Genomic DNA, 23,932 nt, shown 5'->3' on the forward strand with positions numbered 1-23,932 from the left:
AGGGAGGTAGAGCTTATGTTCCATTCGTTCCACATGTAGTCACTGTTAGTGAGCCTTCCAAGTGACTAAACTAAATACCTTTCTCACGGCAGAATTTTATGTTTACTTTTAATTGTATCTTTGTTCTAGAGGGAGTCCTTCTAGCTATAAAAATTCAACCGATTTGATGACAATGATGATGATCCATTGGAACAGCCAGTGTGTTACAAAACCACTAACTAAGCAAAGCAGTTGGCAACTAAGTCACTGGGAGATTACTAAGGTCTACTCATCAAGTGAGAAAAACAAGCTAACTAACTAGACTGAGGGATCAACATATCCAATCTCCTGTACGAAGATGGCAGCTACCAAAGAGTGGCCGTCATGGTCTGGTGTCTCAGCTAAACGGGTAAGGTCAAGTGTTTGTCCACAGCAGTTGAGCTGTCTCTTCACTGAGAATTGATGAGGGAGCAAGTTGAACTGTCCCTTCACTGAGAATTGATTCCTTTCCTGGGAATGAGACTCCTGTTTGCCAGTAATTGCCAGGTGACCAGTATGTGGGGGTGAATTCGGAGAGGCACCAGTCTATCCCCGAGGCAGCTGAGCCAAGAGAAGGAAAGGTGGACAGAGCCCTTATGTTAGAACAGCCTGGAGTGGGTCAAAGGCTAGCGACAGAGGAGGGATGACAGCCCAACTAAAGGAGCCGGGAAAGACCGAGAAAGACTGCCATTGTGCCAGCTCTGAAGGTGTGCAACTGCAGTGTGTGCAGACATGTCGTGAAGCACTTGTCACTGTCCCACCCTCCAGCACCTGTCACTTTGTCCAGCAGCACTGATTGCTATTTATAACAATACCTGCAGGTCTTATTTAACTCCTGGTTCAGTGACAGTAACAAATTATGGGTTCAGCATATCTGAGCCCAAGCTGTAGAATGAAAACCTCATCCAGTGAACAAATAACTACACAGTAGCTTGAACAACATATCTGCAGAGAAAGGGCTGGTGTTAATCTCCAATTTCCCATACAAAGGGAATCCTAAGAGTCCTTAGCCACACTGGGTCTCTGTTACTCCAGGTTACTCACCTTCTTTCGGTTTTTGGGATCAGCTTCCTTAGTCGTATGCTGTATCCCAGTGCAATCAGTACTTGTCAGGGCTCAGCTGTGGGATCAGAACCTGTATTTACAGAGCTAGCTTCCATAGAATCAATCAAAGCCTGTTTTCATAACTCAGACTTTAGCAACAGTTTTACCTTGAAATCTCCTGCGTCCTACATGTTTAATGGTTGACAAGTGGCTTCTCTCTTTGGTGACTGACCAAGCCTGCAGCTTTCTTACCCTCTCTCCTATTTGAATAGCTGAGTAGTTTCCCAAATTATTTCCCAAATTATTCCCAAATTATTTCTTACCCTCTCTCCTATTTGAATAGCTGAGTAGTTTCCCAAATTATTTGAGTTAAAAGTACAGTATGTTACTGCTACATGTTCACAAGGACAGCTGTGGTTGATTGTCCATGTTCTTGTAGGGCCACTCAACCCAATCAGCTCACCAACAAGTCTTACCCCTGTGAAATCAACCTCCATGAAGTCCAGTCTAGAACCACAGTCTAAAAGCACAATTGGACTCAAAGAATTAAAGTTCCACAGGAAACACAGAATGAAAAAATAAAATCTTTTCTATGCTTCTTAAGATCACCTTCCTCCAAAACTACTTATGGCTCTTCTAATCAGCTATGCTCTTCTCTTGAAACACCATGTTTCACTCTCATTTTATTCAGGGCTCTGTTCACCTGTCACCTGTTCAAACAGACTTTTCTGATGTCTTCATCTAACAGCCTCTCCTATTTCTTTTCCTATATCCTGCTTACTTTTCATCATAGAACTTATTCTTTCTGAAATCAACTTGATAGATTTATGTTTGAATATTGTCTGCTTCTTCTACTCTCATACAAGCTCCAAGAAGACAGGGTCTTTCTCTGCTTTGTTCTGTTGTTATTATCATAACTCACTGCTATATTCCTAGCAGTTCAAAACTGATTTTGCCACATAGTAGATGCTCAAAAAATTTTTGTCAAGAGCTCTGTTGTTTAGGATAACATATTACTTACATGACTTATTGAGCCAGTTCCCCCAAATTCTATAAGTGCAACACTATTATTATGTCCCCACTTTATATGTTTTCATGAGCTCAAAGAGCTTGCCCACAGACACACAGATTGCATGTGGTGGGAACAGTAATCAAATTTACACACCTCCCCTTAATCCCACATCATATTCCCTCTCTGGAAAGATGGAGAATGGACAAGTGACTAGACTAATTTTTCTTTAAGGCCACTTCCAAAACTATGGTGATGCAAAAACAGTCAGCAAACCATACATACAAAGTTATTAAAAACAAACAAACAAACAAAAAGGTAAAGCAATTTAACTTTTAGCTATTACATTTGCCAGTCCATTGTTGGATGCATGTCACTGGAACTCCACTAGGAAATGGATACGGAACTCAGTAGAAGACAAAGAGAGAGCATGTGTTACAGGGGCCGTGTCTTCTTTTAACTCAACCTACGGAAAACGTAGATTACCTTATAGAGATCTGTCTGGGGACATGAGAAACATCCACTACGCCAGACTGAGGTTCTGTTCCTGTCCAAAAACTGCTCAGAAGATATGTTGCTCAGAACCGTGAGCTTGTATTGAGAAAAGAGGGAATGGAAGATAAAAGTAGTTTATGTGATGATAGGAAGCAAATGACTGGACTCAAATAAAGGCTTGAGGTTATGTGGAAAAGGTAAATGCAGGTTCTGGGTCAGGTTTGCTCAAGAGTGACCTAGGTTTTCAGAGATAAGGGAAGAACGTCTATGAAGTCCAGGCAAGACATATCACAGCATCATTTCTTCTCTTCCTGAGCATTTCAAGTCTACCACACACTAGGTAGTTTCTAACGTCTGGGATTTCACTTATCTCCCTTGAAAATAGTTTCCCAAAGAGGAATGTGCTTTCTTTAGCTCTGTTATTTAGAATATTATTTTATTATTGTAAATATATCTCATTAAAAAAGGGACATTATATTAGTTTTTCAGATCAAATATAACATTCAAAAATGTCTACAAGGGATTTAATTCCCTACTCAATTAAAAAAAGAGCTACGTTATAAACTGCTACACCTTTCAGGCCCACCTTCCATAATTATACCTGATGGTCAAGAGAAAAATAACATGTAGATCCTTTCAGACATTTTGACAAATTTTCTATTTAAATAAAGATATCTGTTCATGGTAAGAAATTCGGAATGTAGGAAAAACAGAAGGAAGAAACTGCAACCGCTTATAATCACAGAACCTAGAAAAATTTGCTAGCAAAATGCACACCTCCATGTCACCTTTCCTTCAATATGCATTTATACAAAGTGAGATAGGTTAAGAGTTGCATGAGCTACGATAGTTTTTTCCTTTACTTTTCAAGCACCGTGGGACCAACACAGCATTCCACCCGTGCAGTTGTATTAAAGATGAAGCAGGGACAGGACAACACGTAGCTAGTTATTTGGTAATTAGAACCTTGCAGCAGGTGTAAAGTGAACAATGACAAACATATGTCCCCATGCTTTGCTGCCAGCGCCTAGACAATTGAGACTTGTTCCAGAGAGTCTCTGGGCTGGAGAGATCTTTTGCAGGAGTCACTGACAGTTCTGTTCTCTCAGGTTAGTAAATCCTGAATGTAAAAAAAAAAAAAAAATTATTATTGTTAAGGGGAAGGATGTCCTAAAGGAACTTTGCAGAGTCTTATGGACTCCACCCCCTACTCTGGTTTTCTGGACCCTACCACCTACTCCAGTGATTGGAAACTACAACTCCCAGCAATACCAGGGAGAGAACTACGAGGACCCCAGGGCGGAGCTAGCAGGAATTCTGGGACATTTGGGGGATAAATAAATAGGGCGTGATTGCATCTTTCACTCACTCGTTGGTTCAGGAAACAGCTTTCCTGACGGCGTGACTCAGTGTGTTCAGTCAGCCTAGCCATAAGGTATTGCAGTTACTTTGTGTCCCGCTCTCTTTCCCTGGGTTGTTTCCTATTCCTTTCCCCTTTTGTAAATAAACCTGTTATTGACCCTTTTGTGTGGACCTGCAGTGTAGCTGAATATTGAGCGTGCGGGTAAGGCCTCACAGACAGGCGGCCCAGGCCGCTCTGGGCTTCCCTGTAACATTATGACAAGCAGGAAGGCTTACGTGCCCGCCTGTGCGTGTAATTATGGTCCAGCGAGTAGCTGGAGGCCTGCTCTGTTCAGTCTAACAGATAAAGCCGCTCAGTTCCTTTTAGTTCTCCAGGCCTCTGTACCAACATCCAGCAACCAAGTTTTCACTTCCTTATGGAGATAACCACAGAAAGGTGGATATTTTAAATAAAAAGGAATGTAAAATAATTTGATTAAGAATCAGAATATTAAATGAAAGAGGATCAGTACTACCAGTTTTCCCTTTTGTCTCAATAGGCTTTGCACGGTTACTGACCTGCTCTGAACTTACTGAAGCTGAAGTGGGATTTCTGGGGTAAGGAGCAGGAATCTGTATGTCATGCTTTGCAGGTGGTTCTTTTCTTTCTTTCTTTTTTTTTTAAAGATTTATTTATTTATGCATACAAGACCAGGGGTACAAGCCAGAGGTTCGGGGGTGAGAGAGACAGAATGGGGAGCAGAATAGGTAGATGGATTGAAATACACTGTTAAAGGGAAGAGTGGGCGGGTCAGGAGAAGTCTCTGATGCATCATGTGGGTCACCTCCCTGGCCAGAGTTCAAACTCATGCTGCAGTGGCTGCAGATAGTTTCATAGTGCTGCACTTTAACCCCTTGCACCATCAAGGAGGCCCCTAAAGGTGATTCTCATACATGCTAACGATTGAGAAGTACAGGAGAGGTGGTCTCTAAAGTTATAGTTTACCATGATAACAATCCAATGAACTAGTCATTAGTTATATGTGGGAGATGTTTGTCTAACCATTAAATAATAAAATAGCTATGTCAAGGACAAATTGACATACAAAACAAACAAACAAACAAACAAACATGTAATGAGTAGTTGAGGGGAGAAAAACTTTATTCTAAGCTCAACTGATTATAGCTACAGCTCTGTTCAGGGGGAAGGAGCATTGAACAGGCACCATTCACCCTACCCCACTTGCATGCAGCCACCCTGGATTACAAATTCTAGCAATCCATGAACCGGACTTCCTGAATGGGAGAAGCTGGGAAGGAGCAAGTGGATATATAAATAGAGGTGATCAGGAGCAGGGAGAGAGACATATGGAGAAGAAACACATGAAGGGAAGTCGTGTAGAGCAGAGATATCGTCGAAGGCGCTCCTGGTCCCTAGCAGAGACGATGACAGTCGTTAGCTGGATGTGGTGTATTTTGAGTCTCTTCTGTCCCAGCTCTCTGGAGCCTGCTTAATGCCTTTTGTCATAGTTCCCTGCCAGAAGGTACTTTAAACAAGTTTTCCGGCCTCAGCAGCCCTGCTTCAAGCCAAGCCTGTTTGGGATGGGTCATTTTCAGAGTTTTATTAGTAATACCCTTTCCTCTCTTTTTTCTATGCAAACTAATTCCATTAAACATCTTTCATACTAAGAGTATGCATCTTTTGCTCTTGTGCTTGGGGCTAGCTAGCATGGATGCCTCTTTAGAATGTGCACCCTTTAACAGTATGGCGCTTCTGAGTACCCCTCAGTCATGTGCTAACACACTTACTGTAAATTTTGCCTCAAAATAGCTGACATTGCTCTAAGGCTCTGAGACAACAATTTGCCTTGATATTGACACCTCAGTCTTATTGTGTACCCAGTTGTCAATAAGACACCCAGAGCCAAGCAAAGAGTGGTGAACATGCATTAAGTCAGAACTTAATAGTCTTCCCACCTGGTGAAGAGTCCTGTGTAGTTTCATGGTGTTCTTTGTGGCAAACATTTTTGCTGCATAACACTTGACTAAAGCAACTTTTGTAATAGATAAAATGCTTGTGGATGCGTTTTTTGTTTGTCTGTTTGTTTTGGTTTTTTGTTTTTTGTTTTTTTTTAACTGAAGGATTCACTTCCACCAACTCTGGGGAATTTGCTGACATCACTCAGCTGTCAACACTTCTGCACGACCAACCAACCCCACCGACTACCTAATGCAGGCAAAAGTCCTGGCTCCCTGAGCCTTCCTGGTGTCACAGAGGTTAAAGTCTCAGCACCATCAAGCTTTCTGCAGCACGAGTTCAATCCCCAGCCCAGGAGCTGACCCACATGGTGCCGCAGACCTCTCCTGTCTCCCCGCTGCCCCCATCAGCAGTGTGCTTCAGTTAATGTGCCTGTCTGCTCCCCGCTTTGTCTCTGGGGAATCGTCTCACATCCTGCACTTATGGCCTTCATTCCAGCTCTTATGCGCATACATAAATAAAAATAAAAATCTTTAATTTAAAAAAAGTCCTGGCTCCTTGGTCCCAATTCAACTCCGAAAGGGCTCCCCAGGTTCAGACCTTCCAGCAGGATCAGCTGGGGTCTTCTTCCTCTTCCCCACCCTGCTATTTCTCTTCTCCCTTCTGCTGTCCATCCTGAGAGGCCTCCCTACTGCGTTTCCTACGCACAAATTTCACTCTGGGAGTGTGCTTTCCTGTGAAACCAGCCTGCTCCATTTCCAGAATTTCCTAATCCTGTGCTAATTAGAGGTTCAACACTTGACATATAAAGGAAGACGTACCACAAGGGGATAAAAGTGATTCAACCAGAAAGTTCTGCTGATCACGTCAAATACTGACGTCTGTCATTAGGGTGTACAGCTTCCTTCCACAGGTGGCCTGGCCCATACAAGAACGGTCAGTGTGGCGACTCTGTCTCTGCTCTGGACTGGACAACATCTCTCTTCACACCCCCTTTCCTCTAAATCTCACCCATTGAAATGGCCAGTGGGGACTGGCCGGTGGAGAACGTGATGGGGAATAAAGGATCACCAGCACTCTCAATATTTAACCCTCACCACACACGCATGCATTCTTCCCACACTGCAAGAAGCAACAGCTCTCCCACACACCACAATCTAGGGCACCCAGTGATCACATGACAGAACCTTCCCATCACAGGTGAGTCAATGCCCCAGAGGAGGGGTTGTGGGGAACCACTGTTCTCCCCCTGCTGGAGGGGAGGAAGCATCACCACAGCAGCGCTGCATGGGAAACTGTGCTTGGTAGCCTGGGAGGGGGCTGGCGGGTATTAAAAATGGAAAGCTCCATTCCCTCAGTCAGGGCTGTCCATCTTTTGCTGCATCCCTGAGGAGATCACGACTGGAGAGGGGTGACTCACTCGGCCTAGAAGGCTTCTGACCAGCGTTGGTGACTGACATGACAGGGTGGAAAGTTCTGTATAGTTCTTAATGCTTAAGCTGTGTCAAGTTAGAAAAGGTACTTCTAATTTTGACACACCACAGATGAGCCCTAGATATTTCAAGGTGTGACTAAAAGTGTTCCAAATAAAAGTGCTTACTTCACGTCACTTTTAAAATACCTCCATAGGTCACATGAGAGTTTAGGGAAAAGGAGCCATGTTTGAGCAGGCAAGTGGACCCCAATACACCAGTAGCTGCCCTCCTTCCTGTTTCTCTCCCTATAATGCTGGATGTCCGAAAGATTAGGGATCGCTAGCCTGAAGTTTCCAGCTTTGGGAGATCTCTCTTTCCCAAATACCAGCCACAAAGCAACACTGTGTCACATCCCACCTAAGTGACAAGGTGAACTGAAAATGAAAGGTCTATTAAGTTCTCTGTGACCTTCAGCAAGGTTCTCCCCCATCGTGGGTCTTGGTGTTCTGATTGAAGCCAGGAGGCTGTGCTCTCTGACACCCAGCCCAAAATTTATCTGACCACATACTTGCCAAGCCCCACCCCAAGCCACCTGGAGATTTTACTGTTTGAGTCTAACCCCTCCCATTTCCTCCTTCCCGGTCCATGCTTTGATTAAAAAGCTTCCCATCCGATGCTTTGGCACTGGGAGCAGCGCTCCTAATTCCTGCCCCAAACAGGTCTTCCCAGGATGAGAGCAGCTCCCCTCAGCTGGGTGAGGGCTGGAAGCCTGCTTCTGCTTTTCCTCTGGATAGGCGGAACTGTGGTAGCTAAGGAGCTCAAGTTTGCGACCTTGGTGAGTAGCTTGTTGTCTGTCCTTAAAACTGTTTCCAGCTTGGCCTGAAAACCAAGCGTGGTAAGCGTGGTGGTTTCCTTTCACCTTTATGTTATCTCTCAGAGCCTGAACTCACAAAGTGAATAATCAAGTTTTGCAAGTTCTTCTAATGAAGACTAGTCTAAGCTAACTAACGTGTCTTGACAAAAAGACCGGCGGTGGGGGCGTTTGCTTTGCCCTTATTATTTGTTGACTTATTTTACAACTGCTTTGAATGCAGATTCTTCCAGACAGAGGCCAGGGGGAGCCTCAGCTGTCTGTTTAGCACCAGGAGCTAAATTGGCATCATCCTGTTTAATGATATCTGTTTGCCAACCAAAAAAACAGTTGTTTTCTGAACTTAGGGAGTTCTTTCCCCCACTTTATCAGGAAATTGGGAAATATATTTGCATACAGTTTCTAAAGTATAAAAGCGACAGTATCCTCAGTTCTAGGCAGACTTCTGATGCGTAGATTTTGCTAACCATCAAATTCATGTTTTTCCCCACCTGTGGTATAAGTGGCAAGTTATGAAGAAGGGGGGAAGGGTAGTCAGTGTATGTTAAGGGGTGAAATCACACTGATGGCATTGCTTTAACATCAGGTAGGGGGTTTAAAAGGCAAAGGAGGATTGACTACCTGCCATATGGGTTCAGGATTTAATCCCGCCGTATATTCTTAGCTTCTGCCTGTATCTTTTATTTTCTCTGAATCTTTCTTTTTCACTTTCTTTCTGTTATCTCTCGTTGCCTCTCCTTGCCTGTTGGGCTCCCCAGGTCTTTTCTTCCTCACAAGTTTTATTTGACATAGTGAAAGTATGTTGATAAATAGGTAAATTTCCTTCCTGTAAGAATGCTCAGAATTTATTTTTATAGTTTGGAGGGAAATTGCCTTTTCCTTAAACGTTAAAGGTGAAGTTCTTATTTTCTCAGCGTGGTGGATTCTGAGCTCCTTTTTTCCCTTCTATGGAAATAGTTCATAGCCGTGTGTATGTAAATCGGGATTCTTCGTCTAGTAAATCTCTAGAAGATTAAGAGCCAACAAGGAAAGAAAGAGCAAACCAGAGAAACAAATCAATTTATTTTACAAATGATTTACCACTCGTCAGGCTTCTGTGCTGAAATAAACAAAACATATTGCATGGATGTCCTGTTCTAGGGAGTCCACTGAGTTAGACTTTGCCTTATCTTGCTGGGTTCTTTGCAAAATGTACTTGAGGTAACTGTAGGGTCTCTGCGCTATGGCTTTGCCCACACGGTACACCTGGGACTACCTGGTTGCGTGGTGGCTTTGCGGATTCACTGAGAACTCCCAGTTAACCACGCTAGCTTATTCTCCAAGATTTACTTGGGCCGGGTTAACTTCCCTCCATGTGTGTTCAGGAACTATAAGAAATGTATCCCTGGCCCTCCCTGGTGGCGCAGCAGGTTAAAGCACAGCACTACGAAGCTGAAGCCACTTCCGCATGAGTTCGATCCCCGCCTGCCCTGGAGGAAATCCACATGACTGGAGGAAATCCACATGGCTAGGCAGACCTCTCCTGACCCTCCCACTGCTCCCCTCAGCAGTGTACTTCCTCGATCTGCCTGTTCTGCTCCCCACTCTGTCTCTGGTGAATCCCCTCACCCTCCGCGTCTCTGGCCTGTACCCCAGTTCTGTATAAAGAAATGTATCCCTGAAAACAACCACATTATAAAGGAAGGTATCTCTGATGAACACAGTACTAGTAATGACACTGCCCAGCAGTGTCCCATGGGGCAGACTGAAAGTTCAGCATGGATTATGTCACATCATGCCCCCCAACAATGTTATATAGTAGGATTGGCCAGAAAAACTCAGGATGCCCAGTTACACTTGAATTTCAGATAAACAGCAGATCACTGTTTAATGTATATAGGTTCCACGCAAATTTTGTTTGCTTAATTAAAACTATAGTTTTTTTGGCAAGAACTTAATCCTTCCTCTTTTGCAAATGAAGAAAGAGAGCTTTCTTGCTCATGGTCATATGACTAAAATTTCAACCCAGGTCCATCACCCCAGAACCAGGCCCTTAAATGTGAGACAAAGTGCAACCCTAACCATGTGCATATAACCCAGCACATGGCACTGAAGTCATCCCATAGGGCCTGTGTCTACCTCCATCAGTAGGTAGTTCCTTGCTTTTCCTTAGTGATCTAAGAAAAAGAAATCCTCCCCAGTTTTGAAAAGCTTTTCTTGGCAGAAAGATCAGGAGACTATTGTTTGTTCTTGTTCTCGCTCAGGACAGTCACCAGTTGATCTCTTAGAACAGGTTCGCCAAGGGCCTCCTCTGGAATGCTTGTTTAAAGAGTCCTTAGCGGCATTGCTTGGTTAAAAAAAAAAAAAAAATTCAATACCCAGAAATCGACAGAAAGTAGATTGAACTGTTCCCCCCCAAACTTCTATTTTTTATCTTTTAAATAGGTCTCCTGTTGTAAACTGTGTTCAAAGGTCTCTTCAGTACAGAACTCCTAGAAGTCATTCATGTTTTCATATATATTTAGTTTTCAAGGATTTTAAAATCATTTTTCAAAATTTTCTTTCTTATCCTTTGACTATAGATTCTAGCTCCTTTTTTCCCATTTCACACCGAAAACCTAGAGAGATTTTTTCTAACTTTAGAAAGAGAGAATAAAAAGTATGGTGGGTTCCTTTGTCCCCACCACCCAGCTTCTATAATTACCCATTAAGGCTAATCTTCTTTATCTAAATGATCACACACAACTACTAAATGATCACACACAACTACTGATCTAATTCAGGGAATGCCACTCTAAAGTATTCTCTCTCCCCTCCCCCGCCCCCCCATAGGGGTAAAACACAGGTTCCGGTGATCTCAGACAGACAGGAAAATCCCTTCTTAGTACACCAGGGTTTTACATACAAATGAGGTATTGAGCCATTAAATAAAAGTTTTTCTCATTCTTCAAGACTGACCACAAGGTCAAAGATAGTCTGAATGCAAATAGCCTCCAAATCTTGAACACACCATGTCTACACTAAGATGGGTAAGTTCCAGAACGTGGTCAGGCAAATTTAAACACTAGCTTAGCCAACATCCAAGGCGTCCTAAAGAGACCTCAACTCTTGTCAGTGTTTCACTGGACTTTACTGCAATAAAACTAATATGCAAGATGGAGTGATCTCGTTAATTCTGGTACATTCAGAGGGCTTCACATCCTGTCTGTAACCAAAAATTGCTAAAATGGGATTGCTACATGGTTTTCACCAAAGGCTGGAGGAGTGTGGCCTGCAATGTCCAAGGGATGATTTCAAGAATGGTGGGCAATGTTTCCTGGCGGAGGGTTTGGTCAGGGAAGAAAATAAGACTGGTGGTCACATGAGTTCAGCAATTGTGTCTGGCATTTTGCTTTTGACCCAGATCTTAGCTAACAATGGCTGTGTTTCCAGTTACCATAGTTAAGCTTCTCAGGATTAGATGCCTCTGACTCTTCATGAAAAGTTTCAGAAGTTGATGATTAGAGAACAAAACTTTTAAGAGCTCTGAAATTTGCTACACATAACCCATATGTTAATAGGTACTGGCAACATTTAGGGGTTTGGGGAAAATTGGAATACATAGTTCTTGCCTATCCAGTTGCCAATGTCTGGTGTTTAAATAAGCTGCAGACTTTGAGGTTTCTACCTCATTCCTCCTGAAAACTAAAAAAAAAATAAATAAACTCAACTTACCGTTTTGGCTGGAGCTCAGTAATGTCAGTGATGTCATAAATTTCCAATGCTATTTTCTAAAATAAAAGTTGAAAGCCAGACCTAGGAAAACATTGAACGTTGATTAATTCAATCTTCAGTGTCCTTTACAGGGTCTGTGACCATAGAGAAGTCACTGAAATTTCCATATTAACCATTTTTGAGGAATAAAATTCGTTGACATTCCATGTGTCCATATTGTTGGGTTGTCAGTGAGCCCATCCAGCTCCAGAGCTCCTTTTGTAATGTAGAATAGAAACCTCATGACCATTAAGCAATATCTTCCCTTCCTCCCCAACTCCAGCTTCCTTCTCTCCAACTTTGTGAATCTGACTACTCTGTACTGGTCCTCAAGATTCTAGGTGAGCCCTCACTCTATTTATATTTTTATTAGGGCCACATAAGTCTAGGGACTTGAAAGGGCTGGGGAAATGAGAAGCTGAGAAAGAAAGTCAGAATATTCCTGGTAGAGAAGGACACACCCCAGATTCATTCATTCATTAGAACAAACATTTCGTGTGTGTCTTGCTATAGGATTGGCACCATTGGGATCTGGGGGCTCACGACAGCAAGGATTTTGTTTTCAGGGAGTTTAGGGAGAGAGGGGAAGCCAGACACACACACATACCCACGAAACTCAGGGATAAAAACAAAACCATGTAGTGAGAGTCCCAGACAGGAGCTCCTTTGCACTGGTCAAGGGAAGCCTTGTCTCTGCCGAGGTGGCCTGTCAAGACAGACCTGACGTTACCCATTGAGTAAATATGGGCCAGCAGAAGCAAGATATTCCAGGTAGAATGTGAAGGCCCTGAGGCTGGGTCAACAATGGTTTGGACAACAGAGGGCCCCTGTGGCTAACAAGCAGGATTAGCAAGAATATAAGATAAGAACTTGGAGGTAGGCGCCTGAGAACAGGTAAGGTCTTGTGGGCCACTGGGGGCACTTGGTGTTTTGTGTAGAAAGCAGTGGGAAGGAGGTAGTCTCTAAAGTGAAGAAGCCAAGTTGCACCAACATTGCTCACAAAGCAGTTGTTGGCAGTTGGAGTAAGAGGTGGACCTGGAGTCTCATAAACTTCTCTACTGTAGTTGTGTCTATCACAGAAAAGAATGGCTTTTCTGTTTATATAAGATTTATTTTTGTCTGTTTATGCATACAAGAGCCTGGGTGTAGGCCTGAGGTGTCCGGGCATGGGGCAGAGGTGAGAGGATTCACCAGTGACAGTGGGGAACAGAACAGGCAGATCTACTGATATACACCACTGAGGGGAGCAGCAGGTGAGACAGGAAACATCTGCTGTGTCAAGTGGGTCAACTCCCTGGCCAGGGATTCAACTGAGGCCACAGTGGTTGGCAATAGCTTCATAGCTCTGAGACTTAACCCCTTACACCACTAGGGAGGCCCAGAAAAGGTTTAACAGAATGAGAGAACACTATAGAGTTCTAAGCAATCAACAGAGATATTTCCACTGACAGAGATATTTCCGCTCTTTTGCAAAGAGGACCTGATTGCTGTGTGGTGAGAGGAAATGGACCATCCACCCCCCTGCTCACTAGAACCCCCACAGCATGTGCCCCACCCCTGGTCAGCTGACTCCCCAGAAAAGGACCCTTCAGGGGGAGACCAAACCTTGATTCATTTTTGAAAAGTTCCTTCTGATTAAGAGGAGAAACAGAATGTGAGGTGGTAGTGAAGCGAGGGTCTAGCAATCGTGAAAATGAGGTGACCTGGGATCTTTATACACCATTGAGCATGGCTGGACCTGTCCTCACAGGGAATTGGGGAAGCAGGAGACAGCAGGAGGTAGGCATCTGCAAAACCAGGGAGGGTCGTGGAGACATCAGGGCTTGTCCTCACCTTGGACACCTTCCTGCAGCGGTCACCACCTAGGCTGGCAGCTGGCAGTAGTCTTGCTGCCCTCCCTGTCCTTTAGTTTCTAAGGAATTTCATTGAACGTGATTGCCAGGCTTAGAGCACAGGATATAATTCTGGCAGAGCAGCACTTAAGAAAATTGCCCTACCACAGACTTCAAAGAGCACGGGCTGATGGTCCAGCCCAGTTGGCAAAACTCCAAGCTTCAGAATGCCCTGTGTGCTGGAGGCATGTATGTACAGGCACATACGCATATACACACACACACGTACTCTCTTTCTCTCTGATTCCTTACTGGAGATAAGGGTGCTTTTATGCAATTTCAATAAGTTCACAGCACGTTGAGCCACTGGCTTGGAAACCCTTGAAACCTACTGGAACGTAGGTGAGTTCTACTGATTCCAAACTTTTTTTTTTTAAGGCTCATTTATTTATTTATGTGTACAGAATGGGGGTACAGGCCAGAGGTGCAGGGACAGTGAGAGGATTCACCAGAGACAGAGTGGGGAGCAGAACAGACAGATCGGGTGAAATACTCTGCTAAGGGGAGCAGTGGGCAGGTCAGGAAAGGTCTGCTGAGCCATGTGGGTCACTTCCGGCCAAGGAACACACCTGAGCTAAAGGGGCTGCAGTGAGCTTTGTAGTGCTGTGCTTTAACCCTTTGTGCCACCAGGGAGAGCCCAGATTCTGACCTTTAAGGCAAAAGAAGAACATAAGAAAGCTCACAGCCCATGAGCAGGCCCTGCTCCTTAAAACAATCTTTGGTAATTACACCGTGTTTCTCCCCAGGTCATCTGTTCTTCAGTTGCATAAATTACATCTTTGGTTTTATTCTTTAAGTAATGTTTGGGTTTCTTACATCAGGCTTTGTTTCTCTGATGCAACACCCCTCCCAACACCCGCTACACAGACACAAACATACGCACACTGTGAAGAGTTTATGGAGGAGAGCTGATACAGACACGCCCTAAATCCCAGATTATCGTCTTCAGCGGATGGGACGCTAAGGAATGTGTTTGGGTTTAGAGAAATGAGTCCCTTAGATGGGATTAAAGTGCCGGGCACTGGAGACCTTGGCCTGCGTTCAGATCTTTGTTCTGCCAGATCTGTGTTGTGTAACCTAGAACAGCTGGCTTCCCTAAGGTTACTTTCCTCCTTTGTGAAATGCAGATAACAACAGTAACGGCTCTGTAGAACTGATGAGAGGATTAAATATGAGAAGCACTTAGCACAATTTCTAGGGTAAAACAACCATTCAAAAAATACTGAATCGTGTTTGTGTTGATAGCCTGGGAAGAAGCATTGTTCGTTACTGTATCTCCTGCCTGACGCTAACCCAGTGGCTCTTGCATTTAGGAGACACCTGGAAGCCTCTGGAGAACTTTTTGGGTCTCACAGCTGGGTAGTGATATTGGTCTCTGCAGGACAGCCTCTCACAGGAACTGTCCAGCCCAAAATATTGGCAGCACTAGTGGGAGAGGCCAGAAGGAAGCGTGCCCACGGGTTGATTCGCAAACTGAACCCAGGAAATCTGAGGCTCCTTCCACACCTCACCTGTCCCCCCTCCCGCCAATCCAGGGTGCATTCCGCTTCCTTCCCCTGCTTCCAGGAGCATTGAGGTAGCCTTGTAGCATTGAGACCACCTACATAGTATGTGACTGAGCACAGTTGAGACTTCTATATAAACCTTGAAGATTTGACAGGGGCTGGTGTAGAAGCTGAGTTCCTTCATTCATTAAAATGGCCTCCCATCCATCCAGAGTGTTCTGCCTCATTCTTGAGTGTCTCTCCATCCTCCCTATAAAGAGGCTGGTTTCAGATTCTACCTGGGACATTCCAGAGGTTGGGCTCCAACAGGTACTGGGGTTGAGAAATCCTGGAAACTTAACAAAGTGGATTTATAATCTATTGAAACTGTGTAACAGCTTCAGTTACTCAGATCTGGGAAAGTTTGCACAATTGCGTGGCATCTGAAAACATCTAACATGTGATTCAGCTACAGAAAAAGCTGAGATCCAGTGGTTTAGAGGAAAGTCTATTATGATGAGCAGAGGCAAAACATCTATGAAGTTTTAATATACAGCTGTTTGCAGGTGTTCAGACATGGAGATCGAAGCCCCATCCAGACCTTTCCAAATGACCCCATTAAGGAATCCTCGTGGCCACAAGGATTTGGCCAACTCACACAGGTTGGTTCTATTTTCAGGTAATGGTTATTGATGCATCTCAGGGGAAAAAAACCGCTTTGGGGCTTGTATTCTCTTGAAACCACATGACTCCTTTCATTACTGAGATCTGACAAAGCATTCTGAACATCTACCTGGAATCTTACGTTGAAGGTATTTTTTTATTACAAAACGAGAGGCACCTGGGGTTACTTTTGATCAATTCTGATCTGACCACATCAGAAAAAGTGAATAGAGTTGCCTGTTTTGATCTTTTTTACCCTGTTGATTTTATGAAAGCCTAAGAGCTGAGATGGACAACAGAAGAATAAAAGAACTTAGAGATGCTGAAGAAAGACAAGAGGTATTCATAAGCCAGCTCTGGAGTTGCTCAGACTCCACCTGAAAATACAAAGATAATCTTGTAATCGGCAAACTGAACCAGCAGAATCTGGAAAATGTTTCTTGGGAAGTTCTGACACCAAATATAATTTTTTGCCAGCTGGAGATATCTGGTAGAGAATCCATGAGAACAAAAAAGTCAAGGGCACAAGATCACACGTTTGGAAGATGGAATGCATTGGTGGGAAGAACTCAGGGTCCCAGCCCCTTAATTATGCTGAGTTAAAACTACTTAAATGGGGGCCCTCCCTGGTGACACAGTGGGTTAAAGCACAGCACTAAGAAACTTAAGCCACTTCCACATGAGTTCCCATGAGTTCGATCCCCGCCTGCCCTGGAGGTGACCACATGTCGCGGCAGATCTCTCCTGACCCGCCCGCTGCTCCCCTCAGCAGTGTGCTTTGTCTATCTGCCTGTTCTGCTCTCCGCTCTATCTCTGATGAATCCTCTTGCCTTCCCTGCACCTCTGGCCTGTAAACCAGTTCTGTATGCATAAATAAATAAATTTTTTTTAAAAAGCTGCTTCAGTGGAGCCTCCAGTCTTTTCTGGGGGAGCAGCACACAGCCCAACCCCTGAGGCTGAATCCCTTAGGCCAAAGTGCATCTGTTTTCCTAAAACCTTGCTTAGTGCTTGCAGAACTAGAATCCCCATTATTTCTATTTCTCCGAGAACTCAAGAACCCAGAATCCAGTAATACCAGAACACCCACATCAAATTCCACTAAATTGTTGGATGGGCACACAGAACTCAAGAAACCTCTTTACTCCCAGTTCACCAATTTATTCCAAAGGATGTGAATGGACAGTCTGGTGGAAGAAATGCTTAGGGCAAGCTATGGAGGGTGGGGGGTGGGGGTGGGCTTCAATGGTCAGTCCAGGTACAACATCTTCTCCCAAACCTCCAAAGCTCACTGACACAGAGGCTCTCCAAAGTGCCTTCCTCTTGGGCTTTACAGACTTTATTCTGTAGGAATGAGTGAGTGAATCAGCGGCCTTTAGCAACTAAACTCAACCTCTAGTCCTCAAGCCTCACAGGAAATCAGGGGGAGAAACTACTGGACTCCATCCTTGAAGATCCTAGTTCAGTAGGTCAAGGGTGGATCAAAGAAGCTGAGTTGTAATCTACTCCCAGGTCATGCTAAGAGTAGATCCAAAGAGCAGACTTTGAGTAACAGGTTGTGTTTATTTATCTTTTGAATGAGCCAGGCATAAGTAAACTGGGCAAATAATAAACCATTGCACTCAGGGCTTGAAGGTTACCTGCGGAGATTCCTCATGTGCCACCTCTGTCAGATGGTTGAATTTCTCCACACAACTCCCTAAGTAGTCGACCAGCCAGTGACTTCTTCCAGCAAAGATGAAGCCCTGAAATCTCTACCACACCCAAGATGGAGCACTTACTTCGATCAGTCACCAGCTGTGAACTGTGCAAGGCTCCATGTTAAGGGCTAATTAAGATGAGTGCATTTTCTTAGGGAGTTGAGACTCCAGATCATAGCTCTTTCTCATTTCCACTTAAATATGTGTTGCCATGGATTTTTAAAAAATATTTATTTATGCATGCATGCAAGAGCTGGTGTGCAGGCTAGAGGTGCAGATGGGTGGTTGAGAGGATATTGGGGAGTAGATATTGGGGAATAGAACAGGTGGAAACATTGCTAAGGGGTGCAGTGGGCGAGACAGGAGGTGGGTCAGCTCCCTGTGGCTGCAGATAACTTCATAGTGCTGAGGCTTCACCCCTTATGCCACCATGGAGGTCTTGCCATGGGTCTTTTAAAGGACACCACTGTTCATACTGCACGTTCTTGAGAGATGACACCCTGGGATGAGATTTACAGAACTCACTCGATTTTCCTTTTACTTGTTTCCATAGGTGGGCATGCAGCAGCAATATGCACTCGGAGAGCAGATAAGGAGAAGATACGGACTTTTCTTGAATGAGTCCTACAAACGCGAACAGGCAAGTTGAGAAGTTTAGATGGACATGTTGCCCTTGGAGGATTTTTTTTTTTTAGCTATTCTTTTATATATATATATATATATATATATATATATATAAAACAGTTTATTTTTACATCATTTTGTACATTTTTTTTTTCATCTCAATTATAATCCCCATGGGTTTCCCATCACCAAGTCACCCGTGTGCCATCACCATAATCCCGTGCACTTCCCTCCCCACCACCCCCCACTTCCTTTGGAGGATTTTTAACATAAGGTTACACTTGGAAAAGGGTTCTGCCTGATCCCCCAGTCAGGCAAAGCAGAGATTGTGTTTATAAATGTATTATCTTGTGCAATGATTTTGTCCCCCAAAACTCACGACTATGGCTCAATTCAAATTTGATGGACACCTATCATAAATATTTTGACGAGGCAAGTAGTCCCCCCATAACTGGTCTCTTGTCCATTCAGACAGGTTATTTTATTTATTGGCATGTTCATAATCCTGCGTCTTCCATAACAGGTTATGACTATGAAGCTTCCGCCGTGTCTGCCAGTCTTTTCGTGCGTGTGTCTTGCTTTTTCTCGAGATGCTATTAACTCCAGAGGGAAAAAACCCACAGATCCTCTCAGCTGCATTCTGCTTCGATTTTCTTGCTCTAGGTTTATGTCCGAAGCACAGATGTCGACCGGACTTTGATGAGTGTCATGGCAAATCTTGCAGGCCTATTTCCCCCCCAGGACAGCAGCATCTGGAACCCCCGGCTACTCTGGCAGCCCATCCCAGTGCACACGGTGCCACTCTCTGAAGATCGGGTCAGTATTCCGGAAAAATCGGGAGTTGCGCCAGGCCGGGAGGAGGGAGGAATTCTGCTTAGCACTTGTGGCTTTGGAGGCCAGACACTGGATCACGAAGTCTTGATTCCTTCCTATATAATGTGCATGGGATATCTCTGGCTCTTTCTTTCTTGTCTCTTTATCTCTTCATTCAGTGCTGGCATTTTGTCTGCCTCCGTTTTACTCTCTTGCTTCCCAGTTTCCTGCCTTAAGTTCATTGGTTTTCACTGTCCCACACAGTTTTTTTTCTCCTTTCAGAAGATCCTCAGACCTTGTGATCTGCAAAATTCCCCTCCCCATGGAGATTCTCACTCCTAGGTAGAGGGTAGAGGGTAGTAAAACAATTTGAGAGACTAATTACTGCCTAGCACTTTCTAAGCATCGTTGTATTTCCTTTCCAACAACCTTAACTAGACAACAGTAGCACTCTTCTTTGATAACCAGGGAGTTGAGGACTCAGAGAAGTCTGGCAAGCAGAATGGGACCAAAGCCCCAGAGCTGGTCCCTATAAACAAATGGTCCTTAGTCAAAATTAGCTCCTTAGTCAAATCACCCGGCTTACTTTTTAAATCGCCGTCCAGGTCACCTCCACACATCTCCAAGGATGAGACCCAGGCAACACTGTTTTACAATAATCCCCCATCGCATTTCCCATGGAGAGCCAGTGCCATAAACTAAGCTGCCTGAATGAGCCCATGACAGAGAAACTCTGAAATTTATTTACACCAAGTGGGACTGAGCAAGAGTGCACTAACCTTTTCAGAGGGACTGTTGTTTTTTTTTTAAATACAATAAATTCTTTTGTGTGGAACCCAAGGCCGCAGGAAGGACTAAGAGCCCTTTGCAGTGCCCCCTGCAGGGCATTATGAGTATCACATCAGCCCGTGGTTGAGGCTTGGCGTGACCCCTGGACATCGGATACTACGCCCAGTGGCCTCCGAGGTAGCCACCGTCTCCTCGCCTTGCCCGTCCTCCTAGAACTTTAACTGAACTGTTGCAGCTGGTGATTTGAGAATTTCCCCCAAATGCTTTGTAGAACAGTCCTATCCTGCCCACTTAACTCTCTACAAATCTACCCACCCAACTTTTTTGGTGTTTTCCAGAAAAGACAAGATGATCTATTTATGCCTTTTCCTTCATAGAATCAAGAGTGAAGTAATTTGATTGCAGTGTTCGTAGGAAAGGAGTTTGTGAATAGTTGTTAGCAAAAAGAAAATAAATCACCTTGATCGCAAACTTCTCTGAGAGAGAAAGGTGGAGAATGTCAACAAGGTTAGCTGATGGAGACCCAGGTCCTGTTTAATCCTTGTTCCTGAAACATAGTCATTAATTATGCAGTAAAGAGGAGGTCAGCTTTGCGAGAAGAGCCAGGAGAGGGAGGGAAAAGCAAGTCGTGTTACAAGACAGTGAAAAGGGAACCCCTGAATCGACCCCCAAACCTGCCTGTTCTAAATAGGTTCTGCCATCTACCACATCAAGACAAAATATATAAGACCTTTCATGGAAAGGAACTTTAATACAATCAGTGTGCAATACAGAAAAGACAAAGAATATAGTTTCTAAATCAAACACCCAAAGTTACCCGTCCCCTTATGGGTAAAAGTCCACCCAAAGAGGACTGGCCCAAAGCAAGGCTTGAAAGCCGCCACAAGACTAAATCACCTTCTGGCCGGGACCCATAGAAAAGGGTCAGAAATGGCCAGACAAGTCTGGGAGGAAAAGAACAAAATTAAAATCGAGATAAACACTGCTGCAGTCAGCCTCTCCACAGGTCTCTCACCCACATCTGTTTCAACCAGTCCAGGGCCAAGAGGCAAGACCTGCCTCTTCACAGGTCTCTGCTCCCTGTGCTTCCTTGGGTCCCCCCCCCCCTCCTGCTTCCTTCCTCTTCAGTCTCCTCTCCAGATTCCTCACCTCCCTGTTCAACCCCACCCTCCTTTTGGGTGGGGCAGGGAACCTGGAACCTCCCCTTTTCCTGGGGACCACTCTCTTACAGTAGGACAAAACCATCTACCTGTGGCTCTCAGTCTCCTGCCACGAAGGCAAAAACAGTTCTACCATCAGCCTCCAAATCTCACAAAATCAGTTAACATAAAGTCATTCCTGGAGTTAACCAAGTCATGGGTCATTGTTGTGGGATGATAATATTATTGTTAACAAAAGGAAAAGAGAAGACACAGGGGAAATGGTTAAAATTGAAGACAGTTAAGCTTCATGTTAAATTTGAGGAAGAAGAGAAATCAGCAAGAAGTGATATTCACCAAGGATCAGAAACTCAGTTCTAGCCACAGATAGAAGAGAGAGCAACAAATAGAAACTTGGTATCACCAAGCAGCAGATTGTAGTTAACACAACTAGACTGTCACATTTAATGAACGGGTGTCCTTATTGTAACATTCTGTGAATTTGCAAAAGTAAAGCAACAAGTAGTTAATAGATCTATTAGGATTCTTTCCAGAACTTTTAATTCATTTCCCTGTCCTGGGGAACGTGTGCACATACACATCCGTGAACACACACATACAGAGACACATCCATTGCTAGAAATGAAAAGGGGCAGGAGGAATCAAGGTCACCGTGATCATAAGCCTGGAAAACCAAGGAAGGGGAACAAGGAACAAAAAGAAAAGCCCAATGGAAAAAAAAAAAAAAAATGGCATTCACTTCTGGGGAGCTACCCAACATTTTAAGCCCAATAGACCATATATCTCTTTCCCCTTAATTTTAGAATTTGCTTTCAGCTCAAAGCACATTTGAATGTCTTATTCTTCGGGCTAACCAAGCATTTTGGTATTTCTTTTGTCCTCAGTTGTTATACCTGCCTTTTAAGCACTGTCCTCGTTTTGAAGAACTGGAGAAAGAGACTTTGACCTCGATGGAATTCCAGGAGCGGCTCCTTCCTTACAAGGTTTAAAAAGAGTGTTTTTCTTGAGTGTTTATATCAACATTGTTGCTTACTTTTTTGAAAGGTTGGTGTTTTAATATAATCAAGTTACTTTTGTTCTTGGATCAGTGAATGACTCCGAAGAATTAGGTCTACTGATGAACTATCTTTTCACTTCTGGGATCAACTCCCTTCTTTTAACATGACAATGAATTGTTCCCCATTATTTTATCTTGACTTTTTGCATTGTCATTCAAAGTGAATTGTACTATAGTTTTCTTTCCTGACCAGTCTTTGTCGTATCACTGCTGTACTTAGTGCATACCAGAATTTCAGAAGAACTTTTCTGAAGGCCACAGAACAGTTAAAACAGCATTAGAAAAATTGACATTTGAAAAATTTGGTAGAATTCATCCATAAAATTATCTATCCCTGCAGCTCACATTTTGTTTTGGAGGGGGTGGACTGCAATAATTATTGTTTCCTTAATGAAAATAATAGGGTTACTATTGGCAGATGCTATTTTCCCAGACCATATACCCATTAGGCAAACAGTATCTTCCAAGCCATTTCCCAGAAAATGCTGTTTCATCAGGCAGATAACTGAGCAGCCGTTCTGATCCTCATGACTCTCCAAGAACAGTCCAGAACCTCATGGGAATTTGCATCCAAATGTCACTGTCAGTCACCAAGCCCCCTTTTTGCTGCGCTTTCCTGGGGTGCCTTGGCTGGAGGCACAATTTCAGTCTCTCCTTGCTCACTTAGTTGAGCTCACTTAGTTGTGAATCGCCCTTCATTTGCTTTCAGAAAGCATCCAGCTGGTGCAATAAGGTCTGGTTCCAGGGAAAGCCAGGGACCCATGGCAGTAAGCCAACCATTGTCCACATTTTAAAAAAAAATAATGTAATAGCTTATTTTTACATCATTTTGTGTCTTTTTCCATCTCTGTTGTAATCCCCGTGGGCTTCCCACACCACATCATTCATGTGCCATTACCGTAGTCCCGTGCACTTCCCTTCCCCCCATTTTTGATCCCATTCCCCACTCCACCCCCACAAAATGTCTCTGGTATATGGTCGTTCATTATTATTATTTTCTCCCCTGGTCCTTTATACTCCTGATACGAGTGAAACCATCTGGTCTTTTTCCTTTTCTTTCTGGCTTATTTCACTAAGCATGGTCCCTTCCAGCTCCATCCATGTTGCTGCAAAAGGCATGTGTTTTATCTCTTTTGGTTGCTGAGTAATATTCCATTGTGTATATGTACCACATGTTTTTAATCCAGTCATCTACTTTTGGGCATTTGGGTTGATTCCATGTCTTTCTGATTGTAAATAAAGCAGCAATAAACATGCCCATATTTTTTTATTAAAGATTTATTTGTATATGCATACAAGAATTGGGGTGTAGGACAGAGGTGCGGGGGATGAGAGGATTCACCAGAGACAGAGTGGGCAGAAGAACAGGTGGATTGACTGAAATACACTGCTGAGGGGAGCAGTGGGCCTCCAGGAGAGGTCTGCTACATCATGTGGGTCAGCTCCCTGGCCAGGGATCGAACTTCTGCTCAGAAGCTACTATAGCTTTATGGTGCTGAGGCTTAACCCCTTGTGCCATTAGAGGGCCCTGCCCACATTATAATCATGAGAAATGATCAATTAGTATTTATACAATTTTTCATTTTCGTCTTATCACTAAATTATGTGAGTTCTCATAAACTGGCATTCTTGATGAGAGGCCAATGATACTTTCAGCACTTTACTGGAAACAGTGAAGGACTGGAGATGAAGCTGGCTCTGATAGGCAGAGGCCAGAGATACTACTAACACCCCACAAGGCATAAGGCAAGCCCCCCACACATGACAAAGAATGACCCACCCCAAAATATCAATAATGATGAAGTTGAGAACCCTACTTAAAAAGTATTTACCCTGGCCCTTCCTGGTGG

The 23,932-nt window shown here is 43.9% G+C and overlaps 1 protein-coding gene across 1 annotated transcript in view; it reads left to right on the forward strand.

Annotated features, from left to right (window-relative positions):
• Positions 1-8,030: 8,030 nt before the first annotated feature.
• Positions 8,031-23,932, forward strand: part of ACPP (acid phosphatase, prostate) — a 34,735-nt gene continuing 18,833 nt past the window's right edge. The window contains exons 1-5 of the mRNA XM_004692193.1: positions 8,031-8,135; positions 15,846-15,941; positions 18,193-18,279; positions 18,927-19,079; positions 21,910-22,008. Of these exons, the coding sequence (XP_004692250.1) occupies positions 8,031-8,135; positions 15,846-15,941; positions 18,193-18,279; positions 18,927-19,079; positions 21,910-22,008 (540 nt within the window). The remainder of the gene's footprint in view (positions 8,136-15,845; positions 15,942-18,192; positions 18,280-18,926; positions 19,080-21,909; positions 22,009-23,932) is intronic.

This window comes from Condylura cristata, unplaced genomic scaffold (assembly GCF_000260355.1).
Source record: "Condylura cristata isolate star-nosed mole 26May11 unplaced genomic scaffold, ConCri1.0 scaffold00033, whole genome shotgun sequence".
NCBI classification, from domain to species: Eukaryota; Metazoa; Chordata; class Mammalia; order Eulipotyphla; family Talpidae; genus Condylura; species Condylura cristata.